At 35.8% G+C, this 23,293-nt stretch overlaps 1 protein-coding gene across 1 annotated transcript in view; it reads left to right on the top strand.

The window, feature by feature from the left end:
* LOC118499947 (protein eyes shut homolog) overlaps positions 1–23,293 on the top strand; it is a 145,330-nt gene that overhangs the window by 26,041 nt on the left and 95,996 nt on the right. The window contains exon 2 of the mRNA XM_036022597.1: positions 19,838–19,959. Within this exon, the coding sequence (XP_035878490.1) occupies positions 19,838–19,959 (122 nt within the window). The remainder of the gene's footprint in view (positions 1–19,837; positions 19,960–23,293) is intronic.

Below are 23,293 nucleotides of genomic sequence, written 5' to 3'. Positions count from 1 at the left end.
TGTGAAGGCAACTGAAGAATTTTGGGAAACTCTAAATTAAGTTGATTGGGGAGGAAAATTACTTGCCAAAGCACATATTCAATATAGATGAAACTTCCCTGTTCTGGAAGCAGATGCCTGAAAGGAATTTCATCCCTAAAGAGGCCAAGTCAATGCCAGATTTCGAGGCTTTTAGGACAGGATATATTCTTGCTTAATGCCATTGTTGAAGCTACAAATTGAAACCCTTTGTGACCTGGCATAGTAAGAACCCTGGGGCCTTCATGCATATCAATAACACACACTATCAGTGTGGTATGGGAGCAGTAGGAAGTCATGGGTGACCCAGCTCTTCTTCCAAAATGCCTTGCTGAATTGCTGTGCCAGTGAAATGGAGATGCACTGTTTGGAGAATAATATATTTTTATTTTGATAATGTTCCTGGACATCCTCCTTTCATAGGTGATCTTCACCCCACTCTCAAGGTTGTGTTTCTCCCTCCAAGCACCACCTCTTTGATCCAACCAAATGAATCAAGGAGTTATAGCTGTTCTTAAGGCCTATTACCTGAGGAGGACCTTTGCCCAGGGCATTCTGCAACTGAGGGAGACACTGAGAAGACACTGATGCCATTCTGGGAGGATTACAGCATCTACAACTGTATCAGGAACGTCACTAGGGCCTGAGATGATATCACTAAGGACTGTATAAATGGCATCTGGAAGAAGACACTCATAAGCATTGTCTGTGACTTGAAAGGATTTGATAAGGATGAGGAAGTTACAAAACTGAACAAGGCTGTGGTTGAGATGACAAATGACTTTAACCTGCCTGTGGGTGAGGATGACATCAAGGAGCTCCTAGAGGTTGTTCTTGAGGAATTGACAAGTGAGTTGTTCGAACTGGAAGAGGAACACATAACTGAAGAATGGGCAAAAGAAAAGTACAGAAGAAAAAGACAACCCAAGAAAATTCACACTAAAGAGTTTAGCAGAAGCTCTTGCAGATCTCAGAAACTCTTTTAAAAGTTTGAAAACATGGACCACAATACTGAAAAGTTTTTATTAATAGAGGAATGTTTATAGTTCATTATCTGATTGCAAGCAAATCTAGTATGGAAAAAAAAAATAAAATGAACCAGGCAAATCACTAGGGACAGATTTCTAAAAAGAGTCACATCTCAAAAGCCTCAGGCAGGTCCTTTAGGAGATATTCCAAAAGAAGGCACTGTCATAGGTGATGACAGCTCAGTACCTGTTATTGTCCCAGAAGACCTAAGAGTGGGACAAGTTGTGGCAATGGAAGTCAGTGATACGTATGGCCCTGGCCCTGTGTAGGCCTAGGCCCTACACAGACCCTGTGTGTGTTTGTGTCCTAGTTTTTAACAAAATGTTTAAAAAGTAAAAAGTAATCAGAAATGGAATATAAATCAGAAATTTATAAAATAATGACTGTATAAAGAAAAAATACAGTACAGCCGTAAAATATTTGCTTCATGCTAAGTGATATTACAAGTTGAAAGTTAAAAATTCAAATAGTTTATACAGTAGTTACAGTAAACTAAAGGTTAATTTATTATTAAAGGACAAATGTGTATTTTTAGTGTAGCCTAATCCTAAGTGTATAGTATTTATAAAGTATACAGTAGTGTGCAGTTATGTCCTGGATCTTCACATTCACTCACCACTGACTCTCCCAGGGCAATTTCCAGTTCTGCAAGCCCCATTCATGGTAAGTGCCCTATGCACATGTACCACTTTTTATATTTTATGCCATGGCTTTACTCTAAGATATGTTTACATACACAGATATGTACCATGTGTTATAATTGCCTATGGTATTCAGTACAGTAACACGCAGTATAGGTTTATAGCCCAGGAACAATAGGCTGCACTATGTAGCCTAGGTGTGGCTATACCATCTAGGTTCCTATAAGCACCAGATGATGCATTTCTCAGAATGTATCCCTGCCATTAAGCAACACATAATTATATAAACTACATATAATAGAGTATTATTCAGCCTTGAAAATTAAGGAAATCCTGCTATTTGCAATAATATGAATAAAACTGGAAGGCAGTACGCTAACAGAAATAAGCCAGACACCGAAATAAAAAAAAAACAAAACATGATCTCAACTATATATAGAATTGAAAGTAGTGAAACACAGAAATTAGAGAGTAGAATTGGTTACCAGGGACCTGGAAGCTAAGGAAAGAAGGAAATGTTGGTCAAAGAATGAAAAGTAACAGTTATATAGAGTAAATAAGTCTAGAGATCTAATGTACAGCAAGACTGTATTGAATAGTGGAAATTTACTAAGATAGTAGATTTTGGGTGCTATCAACACAGAGACAAAAATGGTAACTATGTTAGGAGATATGTTAATTAGCTTGACTATAATAATCATTTCACTGTGTGTGTATATTAAATCATGTTATACACCTTAACTGTATATAATTTATTTTAAAGTTTATAAATTCTAATATATGTCCAACATTTGTAAAAAAAATTTGTATTATTTCCCGTTAACAAATGAGGGTTATGGGAAAACTAAGTGAGGGCACTTGTAAGGATTATGGGGGGGAAGTGTCATTGTTTCTATTGCTCTCTGTCTGGCTAACCATTAGATTTGAGGGGGGAAATCAAACTTTGATAATATAATTGAAAGCTGTGGGTTTGGGCATTTGAAAGACAGAAGGAGAAATGATAGAGATGGAGGTGGAGGTGAAGAGACAGAAGGGGTGAGGGAGAGGGAGAGAGAGATACTATCTCTCTCTAAAAATTATTGCTCAAGTACCATTGTTCCATTATTCTGCATAAAATTTCTGGATAATAGATAATAACAGTTTTTTCTGGTTATTCACAATGCACAAATATATATAGCCACCTGATATTTGTTAAAGACACTGTGCCATCTAACTCTTCTGTTTGTTAAAGAGCATTGTCTGTTTTTTAAGTATCTGAATAATTCATAATGGGTTTTAAAAGGCTGCAAAGAGTATATCTTTAGTATTTTGACATATGCTTCCTGAAGAACTAGCCTGTTTACCAATACATATTCCTTCATCTCACTGCAGAGACAGAATTTATAGTCTCTAGTCTGATCCCTTCAAGTTTTTGTTGCACATTGTAGAAGTTAGATGACAGTTTCCAACCCACTTATACTTATAGTGGATGCCACTGAATGCCTTTATTACTGTCATTTACATCTCCTCTATGACATCTCCTGACAGAAATGTAGTCCATAACCTATTATTTACTAACTTACAATATCACAATATTTTTATAAATTTCTGAATTCTGTTATCATCTTAAAATTTTAAAAAGCACATTTCTTTATCTAAACTATCATAAAGAAAAATTAAAGTTACTGGACTAATATGTACTCATATTTAACCTTTTTACAGTTTTATAAATATCTACATACATGGGGAGATTTAAAAGCAATATCTTCTAAAAAGTTTAACATTATCATAAAGATCTTGATACTAAAGTTGTTTCATATACTCAAAAGTTCCATACTAATTTGATTGGTGCAAGTTGCAATTAGAGGTAAAATAGTTCAGTTAAATGCACATTTCTACCACCAATACAATTTCAGTGGGGATCACAGAATTCGTGATTTTTGTAAATTGATGACATAGTTGTAATAGGAAATTAATGAAAATAGGTATTTAATTTTTCCTACTATGTATATATGTAAAATGTATATTACTTTGTTTTCTCAATTCTAAATTGCGTCAAGAAAATATAGTTTTCAGTAAAATCAAACCTCAGGAAAAATAAACATTTGATCTTTTTAAAATACAACTTGAAAATGAAATATGGTTCTCAGTAGGAGAAGGCCATATATACTTAATTACCACATTTTAAGGAAAGGTTTTAACAGATTCTCAGTGTGCACAATTCCAAGTCCTCTGGATCACAAAGCTGTTTATGATCTTATCCCAAACTACAGAGATATTGTTTCAAATTGGTGAATTTAATGTAACACCTCCTATTTTTAATTGAATATTAACATAATAGCTAACATCATCATATATGAACATCAACATTTTTTATTTTTTAAAGTATATTTTATTGATTATGCTACTACAGTTGTCCCATTTTTTATCCCTTTTATCCCCACTCTGTCCTGCACACCCCCACCCTCCAGCATCCCCCCTCCTTAGTTCATGTCCATGGGTTATACATATAAATTATTTGGTTCTCTGTTTCCTATACTATTCTTAATGCCCCCATCTATTTTATGCCTAACAATTATGCTTCTTATTCCCTGTGCCTTCCTCCCTCATTCTCTCCCTCTCCTTCCCACTGATAACCCCCCCTCCGATCTCTATTTCTCTGATTCTGTTCCCATTCTCATTGTTTGCTTAGTTTTTGTTTTTTTAGATTCAGTTGTTAATAGTTGTGAGTTTGTTGTCATTTTACTGTTCATAGTTTATCTTCTTCTAATTTCCTTTAACATTTAATATAATAAGGATTTTTTAAAAGATTTTATTTATTGTCTTTTAAAAAAGGGAAGGGGGGAAAGGAGGGAGAGAAATATCAATGTATGGTTGCCTCTCACACAACCCCTACTGGGGACCTGACCTACAACCCAACCTAGGCATGTGCCCTAGACTGGGAACAAACCAACAGCCCTTTGGTTCATAGGCCTGCATTCAGTCCACTGAGCCACACCAGCCAGGGCTCTTTCCTTATCTTTAATCTTGGGTACTGTAATTATGATGTGCTTTGGTTTGTTCCTCCTTGGGTCCAGTTTTTTGGGGACTCTGTGGGCTTCCTGGACTTCCTGGAATTCTATTCCCTCCACGCTATTGGGGAAGTTCTCCTTCATTATTTGTTCAAATAAGTTTTCAATTTCTTGTTCTTCCTCTTCTCCTTCTGGCACTCCTATGATATGGATGTTGGAACATTTAAAGTTGTCCCAGAGGTTCCTAAGACTCACCTCATTTTTTGAATTCTTATTTCTTCATTCTGTTCTGGTTGACTGTTTATTTCTTCCTTTTGTTCCAAATCATTTGTTTGAGTCCTGGTTTTCTTCCCTTCACTGTTGGTTCCCTGTATATTTCCCTTTACCTCACTTTGGATAGCCTTCATTTCTTCCTTGATTTTATGACCAAGCTCAGTCATTTCTGTGAGCATCCTGATTAGCAGTGTTTTGAACTCTGCATCAGATAGATTGTCTATCTCCTTGTTGCTTAGTTCTTTTTCTGGAGTTTTGATTTGTTTCTTCATTTGGGCCATATTTCTTTGTCTCAGCACACCTGTTATGTAGTAAGGGGTGAAGCCTTAGGTATTTGCCAGGGCAGGGCAACCCTCTTTGTTGTGTTGTTGCACTTTATGTTGGGAATGGGTCAGAGAGGGAATAATGCTGCTTGCTTGACTCTTGCCACACTTTATGTCACTTCCTTCACTTCCCACAATTGGTTTGTGACCTTTCAGGTGCTGATTCCCAGATGGGTGGGCTCATGTATGTTCTAGGACCCTGTGGGCCTCTCCAATAGACTCTCTTGTGAGACTTGGAATTTCTCCCACTGCCACAGCCCCTACAGGTTTTTATAGCCAGAGGTTTTGAGTCTTTAGTTTCCTGTACTAAAACTATGGGTTCTGCGGTCTGTCTCACTCCCCAGTTATTCTTCCCAGCTTTTATCGGTGTGCAAATGTGGGACTGACTGCTCTGCCCACTGCCACCTGGCTGGTGGCCACTGCCACTGCCTTCCCACTTGACCTCTTAACCCCAGCTGCCCATCTCAGGCCCTCCTACTGTTCTCGATGAATGTTTCTTTAACTCCTTGGTTGTTGAACTTCCATGTAGTTTGAATTTCTAGCAGTTCTGTTTTTTTATGCTTTTAAACTGGTTGTTTTCCTTCTTTTGGTTGTCTGAGGAAGCAAGGTGTTTCTACCTATGGCTCCATCTTGGCCAGAACTCCTAATATCTACATTTTTGACAGTGGGACTTATTTTTTTGAATATTGATATTTTTAACCCTTTGTCAGAATTTAACTTGTAGCTCTTGCCCCATCTGTTAGTTCTCTGAGAGTGCTGTAACTAATTGTAATAAACTTAAAACAGCACATATCTATTATTCTATAGTTCTGAGGTCAAGAAGTCTAAAATAAAGGTGTTGGCAGGGCTTCATTCTTTCTAAAGTCTTCCATTTTCTGGCCTCTCCAAGTTGACCCTTGTGATTACCTTTAAGACCCACCTAATAAACCAGGGTAATCTCACTATATCAAGATCCTTAACTTAACCACAATGCACATTCTCATATGCAATATAAGGTAACATTCAGGAACTAAGGCTTGGGTTTCTTTCCAGGGAGGCATTATTCAATCTACTGCACTACTCTTAATGATACATTTTTTAAAAAAGGGGTCTTTTGAAATCAGTGACATGTTGTAATCAATGAAGTATGGTCATATATCTCCTTTCTTCATGCATTGTGATCCATTCTTACTGATTTGTTTTCAGTTCCCTGGACTTTCTCATCTCCAGCCTTTATTTTTGTTAGAAAGCCCTCACATCCTTTCTGTACCCCACATGCCTAACCTTGATAATGTATATTACTTCTTTTAAAAAATGCTTTTCAATATTTTTAAAGATTTTATTTATTTTTAGAGAGGGGGAAGGGAAGGAGAAAGAGAGGGGGAGAAACATCATTGTGTGTGGTTGCCTCTCACATGCCTTCTACTGGGGACCCAGTCAACAACTGAGGCATGTGCCCTTGACTGGGAATCAAACCCATGACTTTTTGGTTTGTAGGCCTGTGCTCAGTCCACTGAGCTACACCAGCCAGGGCTATATAGCACTTCTTTAGGACTCATTTTAAATATATCTTCTTTGGGAAGCTGTCCATTTTAAGATGCTATTTTTACCCTTATACTTGGTTATATTACTTTTCTATGCTATATAACAAGTTATCACCAATTCAGCAGATTAAAACAGCTCATTTATTATCTCAAATTTCTGCATGTCTGAAGTCTAGGATGCATGACTCAGCTGAATTCTCTGCTCATGGTCCTGCAAGACTTAACTAATCTAAGACCCAGGTTCCTTTTCTGAGCTCCCTGATTATTGATAGAAGGTAGTTCCTTGTGGCTTTAGCACTAGGGTTTTGCTTCCTTACTTGCTGTCTATCTAGCAGTTCTCAGCAGCTGATATCACATGCCAATCCCTACCATGTGGCACTCTCCAGGAGATAGCTTTCATCTTGCTCCTTTCAGGAAAACAGAATGCCCTTGACTTCTTTTAAAGGCTCTCTTGGCTTGGTAAGAGTTACCCAAGAGATTGATCAGGTGACTTTAATTATACCCATAAATCCCTTCTACAGTATAATGTAACATATTCATAGGAGGGTTATTCTATCATTTTCACAAATCTCATCTACACTGAGTTCTATAGGCCATGGACAATGGAATGGGAGTCATGGTGCCCATATCAGCATTCTGCCTATAACAGTGCCTCATTAGCTTAAAAAATTGACCACATTTATTCCTTATTACACTACATTGATTTACTTGCTTGTTTGAACCCTGTATTGTTTATAACTCCCGCATCTGCCACATTGCTTGCCACAGACTAGGAGCTCATTAAATATTTGTATGATGAATTAATATACAAATCAGCATGATATTGAGGATACAGTGTACTCGTATATATTGTGTAAAATAGAATATTGTGGGTATTTTCCAAAATATGGCTGTGAATTATTGCTCAACAACCTCATGGATCATATGCCTGGAATTATGTATGAAGAGATAAGCTAAAACAACTTCCCACTAGCAAAGCAAAACACCATTTTCACAATTAAGTATCTATAGGTAGGTAATTAAGGATAAAAAGGTATGCATGGCAACTGTCATTAAGGACAAGATTTTTATGTGTTTCTGGTGGATGTTTGTTCAATGCAATTTCTCTTATGAAAAAATATATTTTTATTAAGATAAAGTAGTATCCAGAAATATAGCATTTGCAATACACTTCAATTTCATAATGGTTTAAGGACAAGAAATTGACCTTGTTTGTTTTTAAATTCTCTATACTATTATCACAACTCTAGTAAAAAATAACTATTAATCGATTTTCTTTAAATGAGGGAAATTTTTATTTCAGTTGGGATCCTGAGATTTTAGAATTTCTCTAACTGTAACTGTATTTCTAAATTTTGAAAACTTTACCCTGTATTCCAATTCTTTTTATTGTCCTTCCTATGATTGTGTCATTGCTGAGAAAACTTACGCAGCTGAAAATATCCGGACATTTTCTTCTCTGAGGTATCCAGCCAAGCACTTTTAAAACCTATGTTTATACATATATACTATACATTTTAGTGAATGAATGCTATAATTTAAATGCTTTCCAAACAATTAATATCCAAATCTTTGGATATGCCTGGAAAACTGACACCTGAACAATGACTTTGTTTTGATGAACAATTTCATGTTTGCACTTCACATTTTTAGTATGGATTCCATTGGGTTAAGTCTTCTTTTTTTTGTATCCAAATACATGTGTTCATTTCACTCAGTGACAATCATCTTATCTAGTTACATTTTATAAGTAAAAAATTAAAACTAAGTTTCAGATCTGAAGTGTTACTCTTAACATTAAAGGCTTATTAAAATTTTTTTCATTGTTTACCTGCTTTGAGAATAGCACCAAATCCATCAACCTAAGCTCACAGTGATAGCAACTTTTGAGGTACCAGAAAGAAAACACAGGGAGCATCGAATCATTAATAGTGTTCTTTCCTAATTGCAATGTCTTCAGAGAATATTGTTGAACAAGAATTCAAAGTATGGAGAAACAAAATGGTATTTTAAAAAATACAGTCACTTAACATTGCTGCCTGCTGGTTCTTCATTAGATGAAACATTGGAATCAAAAATAACATTTCTTCCTTAATTTGCAATGGAGAAAGAGAGAGACAATCACAGTGATAATGTGGAAGAGAACTATGAGTCTTTGCCTAGAAACTGAATTGAATGCATTTATGCAGAGTTAGGCCAGGTAATTGACAACATAGTTTGCAAGATTGATTCATTATATAACCACTGATTCTCTGAGTCTTTCCTTTCAAGTCCTTACTGTGAATATGGGCCTTGCGGGGCTAGTAATCCTTGCGAGAATGGAGTTGTGTGTAGAAAAAGGTGGATCTGGAAATGTTTCCCCTTGAGTAAGAGTGTCAGTGTGGGAAAGGCTTTGCAGGTCCATGCCACGAGATCAATGTCAATGAGTGCAGTTCCAGCCTTGCCTGAATGGAAATTGCTATGACTGTGGGTGCACTCAGCCACAGCAATTCTTGTAGTGCAGTCTAACTTGGAATCTGATGTAGTGGTGGAATAGCTCAAGATGCAACCATGATGGACTGCTGTATTTGTCTTGCCTTGAATATCAAAGTCAGTGCCTATTTTAAAAATCCCCACTTCTGACAAATTATTTTTTATTTCTGAGTCATAACAGTAGCAAATGAACATTTTTAATGAAGTGTTACTTCTGTGTTCTGATGTCAGACTCAACCATTTTTTCATCATTTTTTAATGATAGATTTTTTAAAACCATTTGTTTGTAGATATAGAAAAAAGTTGTTTACACTGATTTAAAGTAACTTATTTTTTAGCTCATCTATCACACCCACACAGTCCTACCCACTGAGATACATGACCCTGAGTAAAATATGTTATTATAGAGAAAAAAAGAAGGTAGAAAAAAAAAAAACAAAAAGAAGTTAAGGAAGAAAGAAGAAATAAAAGAAAGCTGAATACTGGATACTAGATTTTTCAGACACATGAAACAGAGCATTAAATAACCCTATGAAATGGATAAGGTTGAGGCATAAAAAGGAAAAAACAAAAATAAAAACAAAGGGGGAGAGAGAGAGAGAGAAAGAAAGAGACAGAGCTAGAAAGATGTAGGAAAATAACTGGTCCATCTTATTTTGGTTTATTTTACCTCCTTTCAAAAGTATTTCTGCATGGTCCCTCGGTAAATGGGTAAAGAGTTAAAATAATGTAGTGTATGAAATAGCATACTTTGTTTGACATTTTATTTGGAATGGATATCATTTAACTGAAATTACACATTCATTTCTTTAAACCAGTGTTCTGCAATGCATGTTCTTAGAAAGCATAATGGATTTTCTTTAGATTGGATGAAATAGCCTAGGAATAAAATGATAGGTAGTGGTGGGGCCCCAGCAAACTAATATTTCTACATAGATATGAATATGGAATATTTTTCTAATACTGTGCTAACTAAGCAAAACGTACTTTTAGTCTGTGGGCCATCTATTTGTTGTTATTCCTGATTTAAACCATATTTTTTGTTTGTTTCTTTGCTTTTTAAAGAATTCAGCACTTTAAAATTGGGGTTTTAAAATTTGTGAAATTCTCAAATTACCTTGAAATAAGTCACTATTATCTTACTTCTGAGCTTAAACACGCAGGTATTTGGTGATGCTTGGAATGCCTCTCAAATTTCTGGTTCTCACTATAAAATAAGGTAGACAGAGAGTATTCCTGAGAGGTTGGCAACTTTATAGATATAGGTAGCCTTAGAATAATGGTTATATATGAGCACTTCTGATACATTCTGAGTGAAGGATATATATATATATATATATATATGTGTGTGTGTGTGTGTGCATACATATGTATATATCCTTACATATATGTGTCCGTATATATCCATATGATTTTATTAGGTCTCCATGCATATTATAATTTACAATCCCTTATTTTATAAGAAAATACAACTTCAAAATATGTTACTATAGTGCAGTGCTCTATTAAATTTTTGAAGATCATATATAATATATTATGAAAAATGTAAATTTTGGCTACCTGATATATTGGTATATTTCTTTTTTTATTTTTTTAAAAAATTATTGTTAATTTAGCTTGTCACTATTCTTTTCAATTCTTGTGGTTTCAGTTTGTTCCATTTTTTTTAAGATTTTATTTATTTATTTTTAGAGAGGGAAGGGAGGGAGAAAGAGAGAGAAACATCAATGCTCGAATGCTGGGGGCCATGGCCTGCAACCCAGGCATGTGCCCTAATTGGGAATCAAACCTGCGATACTTTGGTTCACAGCCTGCGCTCAGTCCACTGAGCTACTCCAGCCAGGGCTTGATATATTTCTTAACATGATTATTTATAATATATTTTGGACCTTGCCAAAGTGGGGGGTAATTTGGGAATTACATAGCAGAGAACCAAAACATTTATTAAAATTATACATATAAACTACTATCAGCATAGATCTAAGGCATTGTATTTTTAAAATAAAATAGTTTTGGAAGCCAAACTTTCTGAAATCAAGTTAATAGTGTTTTGTTGTTGTTATTGTTGTTGTTGTTTTGTTTTGTTTTCCCCCACCCCAGCCATTCCCAACTCCCTTCCCTGATTCCAGTTATCCATGTGTCCTTTATAGCTGTTACTGAAAACCGTTCACCCTTTTCCCCCACTATCCCCTTCCATCTCCCCTGTAGTCACTGTCCATTTGTCCTCAATTTCAATGTCTCATTATATTTTGCTTGCTTATTTGTTTTGTTGATTAGGTTCCTGTGTAAGGTAAGATCATATGGTATTTGTCTTTCACCACCTGGCTTATTTCATTTAGCATAATGCTTTCCCATTCCATCCATGCTATTGCCAAAGGTAGGAGCACCTTCTTTCTTTCTGCTGCACAGAATTCCATTGTGTAAATATGCCATAGTTTTTTGATCCATTCATTTACTTTTGGGCACTTAGGTTGCTTCTAACATTTGGCTATTGTAAATTGTGCTGCTATGAACATTGGGGTGCATAGGTTCTTTTGGATTGGTGTTTCAGGGTTCTTAGGATATAATCCTAACAGTGCAATTGCTGGGTCAAAAGGCTGATCCATTTTTAGTTTTCTGAGGAAATTCCATAGTGTTTTCTACAGTGGCTACACCAGTCTGTAATCCCACCAACAGTGCACTAGGGTCCCCTTTTTTCCACAACAACTCCAACACCTGTTGTTTGCTGATGTGTTTATAAGGACCATTTTCATTGGTGTAAAGTGGTATCACATTGTGGTTTTAATTTGCATCTCTATAATGGCTAGCAATGCTGAGCATCTTTTTATATGTCTTTGGACACTTTGTATGTCCTCCTTGGAGAAATGTCTGTTCAAGTTTTTTGCCCATTTTTTAATTAGGTTGCTTGTCTTCTTAGAGTAGAGTCATGTGAGATCTTTATATATTTTGTAGATTAAACCCTTGTCTGAGGTGTCATTGGCAAATATGTTTTCCCAAGTAGTTGGTTCTCTTTACATTTTAATGCTGTTTTCTTCATCCATGCAGAAGCTTTTTATTTTGATGTGATCCCATTTGTTTATTCTTTCCTTTGTGTCCCTTGCTCTAGGGGACATATCAGTGAAAATATTGCTGTGTGGAATATCTGAGATTTTCCTATGTTCTCCTCTAGGACTTTTATGGTGCCATGACGTGTATTTAAGTTTTTATCTACCTTGAATTTATTTTTGTGTATAGTGTAAATTGGTGATCGAGTGTCATTTTTTTTTTTTTTGCATGTAGCTGTCCAGCTCTCCCAACACCATTTGTTGAAGTGGCTATTTTTACTCCATTTTATGCTACTGCCCCCTTTGTCAAATATTAATTGACTATAGAGACTTGGGTTTATTTCTTGGCTCTCTATTCTGTTGTATTGGTCCATGTGTCTGTTCTTATGCTGGTACCAGGCTGTTTTGATTACAGTGGCCCTGTAATATAGTTTGATATCAGGTATTGTGATCCCTTCTACATTGTTCTTGTTTCTCAAAATTACTACAGCTATTTAGGGTCATTTGTTATTCCATAGAAATTTTGAAGTGTTTGTTTTTTATCTGTGAAATATGCCATTGGTATTTTAATAGGTTTTGCATTGAATCTATAAATTGCTTTGGGTAGTATGGCCATTTTGATGATGCTAGTTCTTCTAATCCATAAACATGGTGTATGCTTCCATTTGTTTGTGTCTTCCTCAATTTTTTTCTTCAGTGTTGTGTAGTTTTCTGAATACAAGTATTTTACCTCCTTAGTTAGGCTTATTCCTAGATATTTTATTTTTCTTGTTGCTATATCAAATGTTTTTTTCCCCTGATTTCTGTTTCTGATATTTTATTGTTGGTATATAAAAATGCCTTTGATTTCTGAATATTGACTTTGTATCCTGATGTTTTGCCAGATTCACTTATAAGTCAATGTTTTTTTGGTGGAGTCTATAGGATTTTCTATGTACATTATCATGTCATCTGCAAACAATGACAGTTTTGTTTCCTCTTTTTCGATTTGGATGTCTTTTATTTCTTTTTCTTGTCTTATTGCTCTGGCTAGGACTTCCAATACTGTGTTGAATAGAAGTGGTGAAAGTGGACATCCTTGTCTTGTTCCTGACCTTAGCGGAAAAAAATTTAGTTTTTGCCCATTGAGTATGATGTTGGCTGTAGGTCTCTCATATATGGCTTATATTGAGGAATGCTCCCTCTATTCCCACTTTGCTGAGTGTTTTTATCATAAATGGGTGCTATACCTTATCAAATGTTTTTTTCCACATCTAATGATGTGATCATATGATTTTTGTCTTTTATTTTGTTTATGTGATATATTACATTATTGATTTGTGAATATTGAACCATTTTTGCATCCCTGGGATGAATCTCACTTGATCCTGGTGTAGTATCTTTTTAACATAGTGATGGGTGTAATTTGCCAATATTTTGTTAAGGATTTTAGCATCTATATTCATCAGCGATATTGGCCTGAAGTTTTCTTTCTTTGTTGTGTCTTTATCTGGTTTTGGGATTTGGATGATGTTGGCTTCATAATTGGGAGTCTTCCTTCTTCTTAGATTTTTTTTTAATAGTCTGTGAAGGATAGGAGTTAGCTCTTCCTTAAAATGCTTTGTAGGATTCTCCCGTGAAACCGTCCAGTCCAGGGCTTTTGTGTGTTGGGAGTGTTTTTCTTAAACTGCTTCAATTTCATCAGCTGTTATTTTTCTTTTCAGATTATTTGTCTGTTCCTGCTTTCTGCTTCTTCTTCATTCAGTTTTGGAAGACTATATTTTTCTAGAAATTTGTCCATTTCACCTAGGTTTTCAGATTCCTTGGCATAGTTTTACATAGTAATTTCTTGCAATCCTTTATATTTCTATGGCATCAGTTGTAATCTCTCCTCTTTCATTTCTTATTGTGTTTATTTGGGTCCTCTCTCTCTTTTCTTGATGAGTCTGCTTAAAGTCTTGTTGATTTTGTTTATCTTCTCAAAGAACCAGCTCCTGGATTTATTGATCCTTAGAATTGCACTTTTAGTCTCTATGTCATTTAATTTTGTTCTAATCTTGGCTGTTTCCTTTCTTCTACTTACTATGGGCTGTCTTTGTTGTTGTTCTTGGAGTTCTTGTAGCTGCAGGTTTGTTTGTTTGAAATGTTTCTATCTTTTTTAAGTAGGCCTATATCATTATGAACTTCCCTCTCAGGACTGCCTTCGCTGCATCCCATAAGTTTGGGGTTGTTGTGAGTTCCATTTTCATTTGTTTCCAGAAACTTTTTGAAACTTTCTGGAGATCTTCCTTGATCTCATTCTTGTCCCATTTATTGTTTAATATCATGCTATTCAATCTCCATGAGTTTGAGTGTTTTTGAGGGTTTTTTTTTTTTTGAGGTTGGTTTCTAGTTTCAGTTCATTGTGGTCAGATAAAATGCTGGATGTGATTTTAATTTTCTTGAATTTATTGAGGCTTGTTTTGTGTCCTATCATATGGTAAATCTTTGAAAATGTTCCATATGCATTTGAAAAGAATGTATTTTGCTTCTTTGGGACGAAAGGTTCTATATATATATCAGTTAAGTCCATTTGATCTAGAGCATTGTTCAATGCCACAATATCTTTTTTGATATTTTGTTTGGAAGATCTGTTCATTTTTGACAGTGGGACATTGAAATCCCCTACTATAATATTGTGTTGCTGTCAATATCTTTCTTGAAGTCCTCCAAGATTTTCTTTATGTACTTTGGTTCTCCTATGTTGGGTGCATATATATTTACAATGTTTATGTCTTCTTGATGGATTCTTCCCTTGAATATTATGAAGCAACTTTCTGGGTTTCTCTATATGGCCCCTTTTTTGAAGTCTATTTTGTCTGATATGAGTATTGCTACCCTGGCTTTTTTTTTCCTGTCCATTTGCTTGGAATAATTGTTTCCTGCCCTTCACTTTCAGTCTGTGTAAATCTTTTGTCCTGAGGTGGGTCTCTTGTAGGCAGCATATGTGTGGGTCATGATTTCTTATCCATTCAGCTATTCTGTGTTTCTTGATTGGAGAACTTAATACATTTACATTTAAGGTTATTGTTAATAGGTACTTCTCCATTGCCATTTTTACATATCTGTGTTCCTCTCTCTCACACTCTTTTTTTTCCTCTTTCTTAAAGCAGACCCTTTACCATCTCTTGCCGAGCTGGTTTGGAGGAGATATATTCTTTGAGGCTTATTTTGTCCTGGAAGCTCCTTATTTGGCCTTCCATTTTAATTGAGAGCCTTGCTGAATAAAGTAGTCTTGGTTGCAGGCCTCTGGTTTTCATCACTTGGGGTATTTCTTGCCATTCCCTTCTGGCTTGGAAGATTTCCATTGAGAAGTCGGCTGCTCGAATTATTGGGGCTCACTTGTATGTCACTTCCTGTTTCTCCCTTGCTGCCTTTAAGATTCTCTCTTTGTCTTGGAATTTTGCCATTTTAATTATGGTGTGTCTTGAAGTGAGGTTCTCTTGATTGGGACTCTCTGTGTTCCCTGGATTTGTATGACATTTTTTCTCATTAAATTAGGGACGTTTTCCATCATTACTTTTGCAAACAGGTTTTCTATTCCTTGCTCTTCTTCTTCTCCTTCTGATATCCCTATTATATGGATATTAGTATGTTTCCTGTTGCCCTGAATTTCCCTTAACCCCTCTTCATTCTTTCTGAGTCTCTTTTCCTTTTCTTGCTCTTTCTGGGTTCTTTTTTTTCTACCTTGTCCTCCAGCTCATTTATTCAATCCTCTGCTTCATCCAGCCTGCTCGTAATTACTTTTAGTGTGTTTTTTATTTCTGATATTTTATTCATTTCTTCCTGGTTTTTGTTTATAGTTTCTATTTTCTTTTTCATGCTGATGTAGTTCTCACTCAGTTCCTTGTATTGTCTGTGAATTCCTTGAATATCTTCATAGCCATTATTTTGAATCCTATATCTGATAGTTTACCTCCATTTCATTGGTCTCTTTTAATGGGGAGTCTTCCATTCCTTTTGATTGCATGTTCTTTTCATGATCCTCATTTTATGTGAGTCTTTTTGCTTGTTTCTGTGCTTCCTGATGTTTTGCTTTGCTAACTGTCTTTGTAGGGTGCACTTGTATGGCAGGAATTCTATAGGATTCAGTGGTATGGTCTCTTTGATCTCCTTGTCTGGATGCTCTAGGTTTGCCCTTTCTTCTGTTTGTGTGGGCTCTCTTGTTGTATCTTTTGGTGGTTCCTTTGTTGGTGGTTTCTCTCCTCCAGTGGGTATACTGATATTTGCAGCTCTCACCTATTCTTGTATTTGATCAATAGCAGGGGGTAGGATTAAGAGAGTGGGACAGTATTCTATAAGATTTAAAGTTCCAACAAGTAGAGAAGAGATAGGAGATTCTTTGGATAAGTATAGCGTTAACTGTGATATTTCACTCAACTAGCCACTTTTCATAAAAGGTGAAAGAGAGATAAGACTCTTATTAGAGGGGAGGAGGATTGTGAGCTGAATCCAGAAAACAGGGTACTTGTGCAAGGTTAGATGATGAGATATAATGAGATTAAAGAATAGAAAGTAGGTATAGTATGTGAGAGAATAGAATTAACCACAGCAATAATAAAGCTCAGGAATAAAGTGAAGTGGGCTAAGGTCAGAGAGGGTTGCTGTGTAGTATGCATAATTGCATGCAACAATAATTATTTACAATAGTACTGGAACAAGAAATGTATGATTTGGATAACCAGAATAGGAAGTACATGATCAAGAGTAGTGTGTTATTGGTACATGAGTGAAGTGAAAGAAGGAAAATTAAAATACAATAAAGAGAGAATAAGGAAAACCAGTCAGATAATGCAATTAAACAGAGAAATAAAATGAAGAAAACTAAACAAAAAGAAAATAAATAAAAAATACTAATAAAATAAAAATGATAAAAATAATGAAAAATAGTAATACAAATAAACAATAAAATGCCAGTTCCATGGGACAGCAAAGTGACATTTGTCTCAGTTTCTCAGTTTTGGGGTTAACCTTGTGCTCTCCCTTTGAATCTGTCTCTGGACTTTTCATAACCCCATGTCTTATTGTCTCATTTGGGGGAAGAAAAAAAAAGAAAGAGGAAAATAAAAATAAGCCTCCTGCTAACTTTAAAACCATTGAGCAAGTTCTGCTGGCTTCCTGGATGCCACAGGAAGAGGGGTCTGGGCTTTTCTTTTCAACCTTTCTAGAGTTTTGAGAGGATGGGGATCAGGTCTGAGCCAAAATATTAACAGTTGCACAGCGTCCAGCCCAGGTCCTCCGTGAGTTGCCAGGCCTCCACTGTCTATCTGTACCAGGCCTGCATCTTTAATTCACTAGCTGTGATGAGGTCCATGTGGTATGCCTCCTCCCTGCTCTTTATGAGCCCACTGTGGGTGGAGCCCACCACCAGGCAAGCAGCATCAGTCAGCCTCCAGGCGTGGCACCACTCAGCCTCTGGGCAAGCAGCAAGAGTCAAGTGTGGGCATGTGGCTTAAATCAACCTCAGGGTGAGTGGTGCCTGACCAGCCAGAATCAACCTCAGGGCCAGTGGGGCAAATCTGCTGCCCAGCAAGGTGCCCGAGCCAAGTGTGGGTGCCAAGTTAATAGTCTTTATTACGTGACTATACATAAGAAACAATGATCAATATGTATATGTGAATTTGTAAATCTTAGACATTTTGTGGTTATTCACAACACTGTTAAAATAATAACCTCTATATTTTCAAAATAAACTTATCATGTCAAGGACTTTGCTTCAGTATAACTAATGTATTATGTTTGATGTATATTTAAGTATAGAATAAATAATATATGCAAATATAAACAGCTTAACTGATGAAAATTTCAATTCAGAACAGCAGTGTGGGTTATTCATAAGGATCTTATTTGGAATGTAGCTTATTTCTTAGTTTCATAGTACTAAAGATTTAACATTCAGAAAGTATATTTGTTGATAAAAAACAATATGCTTTATTTTTTAACACCAATCTCTATCTTTCAGACCTTTTGTTAATCCAAAGTTATTTTTTGTTGTCATATTTCCTTTAAGATAATTTATCATTTATCTACATAGAGAATGTCTGTATCTATATTGAAAGTTAATTTGACTCTTGTGGTTTGTTCCTTGCCAATTTGCATCAATATCCAAACTTGAATTGTAGTCATAAACCTTTTAAAAAATATCATGATGATTGATGTGATTTCATCATATCTTTATTATGTTTTATAACATTTCATTTTATAAAACAGAATTCTATAGATAACATAAAGATGCACCAAATGATAAAATGTTATCATTTATTTATGTACAACTATATCTGCATATGAATTAATCATTTGAGATGTAAAAAAATGGATGTTAAATGAAAAATGTAAAACAGATATAAAATCCTGTCTAAAGAGCTGTCAGTTCTCAGCTCCCTTCTCTCTTTTTGAGGGCCATGGGCTGACTCGCTCTCCTTAGATGCCCCAGTTACCTGTGCTATACAGAAGCATGGCTGCAGAAATCTAGACGGCAGCTAAGTACCTCACATTACATTGAAAATGCTCTTTCCTCCAAGGATCTAAGCATTTAATGAGAGTAATGGCTGGTACTTGCACAGAGCCAGGGTGGCAGTGTAGATTAGATGGTAAATCTCAGGGATAAGTAGAATCCAGGGAATAACTAGGAGCAGCTATAAATCTATGTCTGTTCTAAGGGCAATCCATGCTGTCACCATTTCCTTGAGATGCTTCAGAGCTTCTTCTTTTTCCATTCCATTGATGATAAAATAGGGGACATATTCTGATCATTACTTTTAAAGGATTGTGATGAAATGTGAAAGCTCTTTTGAACAAAGGCTTAAGTGGTTCAAAATCAACTTTTAGATTTCTATGTACTTTAATGTACCTTGTCACACAAGGAGCTTTAACAACCACTTAACTTACTGTTTATTAAGCCTAAAACCATCTGGGAAAGTTAATTGATATGATAGTAAACTATTGATCATAGATATTGTTAACTGACAAAAAAAGAGAGAAAGAGAAAGAAAACTGGATGTTTTTATTGTTACTTTGCAAATTGTTACCAAATGTTCATTGTGAATATTCTGATACTGAAAGTGACCAGAGTAAGAGGGGAGGAGAATTTTGTGTGAAAAAAGGGGAAGGGAATAGTCAAAGAACATGCATGAGTGACCCATGGACATGGACAACAGTGTGTAGATTGACTGTGGGAGCAGGAGGTGGGGTGGGCGGAGGAGGGCAAAGGGGGAAAAATTAGGAAAATTAATAAATTAACAATAAAAATGATTTAAAAAATAAATACAAATAGTTTACACACAATAAATAAACAAATAAATCATTGAAGTTCTGAAGTTAAATAGAACCGAGTGCTATTTAGAAAATATTGTAGAGAATTGTGTAATAGAGTTTTGTAAGAATTCACAGTTTTTTATTAAAAAGTAAAATGCATTCAGATGAGCATGACATTCTTCAGAGTAATTAGTATTAATTATATCATGATTAAAGAAATGTTAAGCATTTTCTCCCTTCTGTTGTTTTCAGTGGTTGCTGGCTTCCCCTGCTTGTGCCATCTAGGCTCTGTGCACCTGAGGTGGGAATGGAACCCTGATGGCTGCATCCTGAATGCCTGTGAGCACGATTCTCCCTGCAAAGATCCGCTTCCTGTTAGTATCAATGAATATTATTAATATATCTTAATGTGTGCTGGCATAAATTAACTGCTACAAATATAATTAACTGTGGTCCCGGTGGCTTTTTAATATGTATAAATACATACAAATACTTATTAGATTAGAAAATGGAAGCTCAAGCAATATTTTTTTTACTTAGTTGTAAAAAATGTTCTATTCACCATTATATATAGGCTGATATAAATAAAACAAATCATTCACTCTGATTTCACAACTCTTGGCAATATTGAATTTTTGTAATATTTCAGAAATTATTCTGAAAAGTATTGTTTTCACACAAGCACCTACTTTTACCTAACTTAAGGTATTGTGTGCTCACACAGAATATATAATCTTGAATTTTATTTTGATTTCCATCTCATGCTGTATGCTTTCATTGTTTTCTTCATATCTCTGGGTTGTTGCTGTCCCTTCAATACATTTCCATTTGTCACTGCCTTTGTCATAAGCATGTGCCACTCTGCCTTAAATGGACTGACACAGTTGGCAAATCAATGGGATCCCCTTGGGCTTCTCATTTTTCAGAAAGTCTGACATAAAAAACATCTACTCAAGGTGGATTCGCTGACTGGCTTCAGAAGATAAATGGCAGACAACACAGGTTAATGCTGCAATGCTAGTATAGGTCTGTAGTCTATTCTTTAGCAACAGAGCCCATTTTCACAAAAAGACTACACTAGTTGAGGTTAGAAAAAATGCTTTGCAAAACATATTTCTTTTCATGTACTTATTTTGTTTTTACAATGAAAGTGTCATTTGTGGCAAATTGTGTCTTTCCCACAAGGAAGGCAGACACCTAAATGAAGAATTATAACTAATGTTTGGATAACTATGTTTAGAAACTGATGCAGACAGTGGCCCGCAGCGTCTGCGTCATTATGGATGAAATGAGACATTCATACAGACTACTGAGTCTGGTGTAGGAAAAGGGACAGCATGACTTTTCTCTCAAGGGAAGCAAAAGCTGAGGCCTCCACCATGACAGGCCTTGATTGGGTTTCTCCATCCATTACATGGTGGTCCTCATTTACTATGCACAGGTTCACTTTAGGTGGTTACCTTTTACAGAAAACAAAGGAGCCAGTGACACTAATCACATCACAGAAGAGGGATATTTGCAAATGAAAAGGCAAAAGTGGTTGAACTAGTTACACTCATCCTTGGAAGGTTTAGCATGGATTTTAGGAAGTTAGGACTTTGTAGTAAATGTCCTCAATTCAAGGTGAGGGAGTTTTAGCAAAAAGCAAGACTCATAGTGTCCTAGGTACATTGCAGGCCTGATTCCCCATGGAAGAACCTATCTATGGGCGTGGGTCCTGTGCATCTCCCAGACACCATGCAGAACAGTCTCCTACAAGAAACAGAGATGGTCCATTAGCTATCCAACCACCCTTTCGACGTGTGTAGTGGTCCTGATGCCTCATTTTAATTCATATCAGATGCTTTGTGTAAGTCAGTCATGCTAATCCTGTTCACTTTTGGAGGTTTCTGTAGGAATGAGTATGAGATGCTATGCTGATTTTTGAGATGAGATTGGAGTTATTTCTAGGGAAAGCAAGTAGGATGCAAGTAAAAGATAATAACCTTCTAATACCTGGAATTTATACATGTAATTGCTGTTGCTATTTTCAGACCCTAAGGACAAGAGTGAAGTTCTGCTTAATAATCAGTGACTCTGAAGGTAGCAGAGCTGATGGACAGAAGAAACCTGGCCTTTGATCAGTTGTTGAACTGCTTGAACCCCGCCCCCCCCCCCCCGCACCAGTCCCCTGCCCCAGGTGCCTGCCCAACCTTTGGATCTAATTATGTGAGATTACTTATGGCTAATTTTTAAAGATGGCTTGAATTAGAGTCCCTTTTACTTGCAGGTAAACCATCTAATTTCCATAATGTGATTAAACTTTATTTTAGACTATGATTTCAGCTATAACTTCAGCAATAGGAGTTTATTATAGCAGAAAGAGCCTTATACCCCAAATTATAAGACTCAGGTTCCAACCCTGACATTGTCACAACTTCTCTGAGTAACATTATGCCAATCATTTGAAAAGTTAGGGGCTGAAACTTCAAATAATAGAGCTTCCAAGTATGGAATTCTCTCATGTATCCATTTTATAAATTGCCAGTGAGAAGTTATGCAGACTAACTTTAGACTAGTATTAATTTAAAATCTTGCCTCATACTTTCAAATATTATATAATAGGGATTAAAAAATAAGAATTATTAGGTGGAATTCATAGAACCAGAGTGTAGAACAGTAGTTACCAGCAGCTGGGGTTTGGGTTAAATAGGGATGCAGATCAAAGGGTACAAGTCTTCAGCCATAAGATGAGTAAGTCCTGGGCATCTAATAGACAGCATAGTAATTATATTTAATAAGACTCTACTGCATATTTGAAATTTTCTAAGAGAGTAGATCATAAGCATGCTCATGACACACACTAAAAGGTCATTATGTGAGGTGATCTGTGTATTAATTAACCTTATTAAATATTCATATTCAGTTGATATTTTTTCATAATGTGTATATATGTGAAATAATCATTTTGTGCACTTTGTCAATTATACCTCCATAAAGTTGGAGGGGAAAGAATAAAGCAACAAAGCTGAAAGCAGCAAGGTTGAAAAGCAAATTAAATCTCTAAATAACATTCACCAACTAGATTATCATATATTATTAATTGACTTAAGTATATTATAAAAGGAGATGATTGAAATTACTAAACTCCTAAGCACAATTCATATATCAATTATGAGACAAACATCATTGAATTGGTGATATACTTCCAAGAAAAGACGTTATGGAAACAACAACATGTTTAAAAGTTAAAGAATGTTCAAAGCATTTGGTAGCCTTTAGGTATTGTGTCTGGGGCCCCAACATTCCCTTCAGTTTGTGTGATTAACTAGGAGTCAGAAAATTCATAGTTGAGGTTTATAGCACTAAAAAGTAACTTATTTTTTATTTTTAATAGTTTATTTTTATTGATTTTTCCATTACCATTTATTCCTTTTATACTCACTTTCACTTCTACTCCCTCCCCCTGCCCCACAATCACCACACTGTTGTGATAGATTGAAAATAGCAGAAAGAAAGGCATGAAGGCCAGCCATGGAGGAACCATGTACAGGCTTCAGGTGTCTCCTCCTCATAAGATGTGTACACAGCACTTAAATCTCTCAAACATGACGTGGGACAACGAGACTGAAGTGTTGACAATCAGGAAGCTCACTCATAAGTGAGTGATAAGAGCCCCAGTGTTCAGGGTTTTTACTCGGGTCATTCACAGGGCATGGATTTCAGGAA

Source organism: Phyllostomus discolor, chromosome 4, assembly GCF_004126475.2.
Source record: "Phyllostomus discolor isolate MPI-MPIP mPhyDis1 chromosome 4, mPhyDis1.pri.v3, whole genome shotgun sequence".
Classification (NCBI taxonomy): Eukaryota; Metazoa; Chordata; class Mammalia; order Chiroptera; family Phyllostomidae; genus Phyllostomus; species Phyllostomus discolor.
This window is presented reverse-complemented; position numbering and strand designations above follow the sequence as displayed.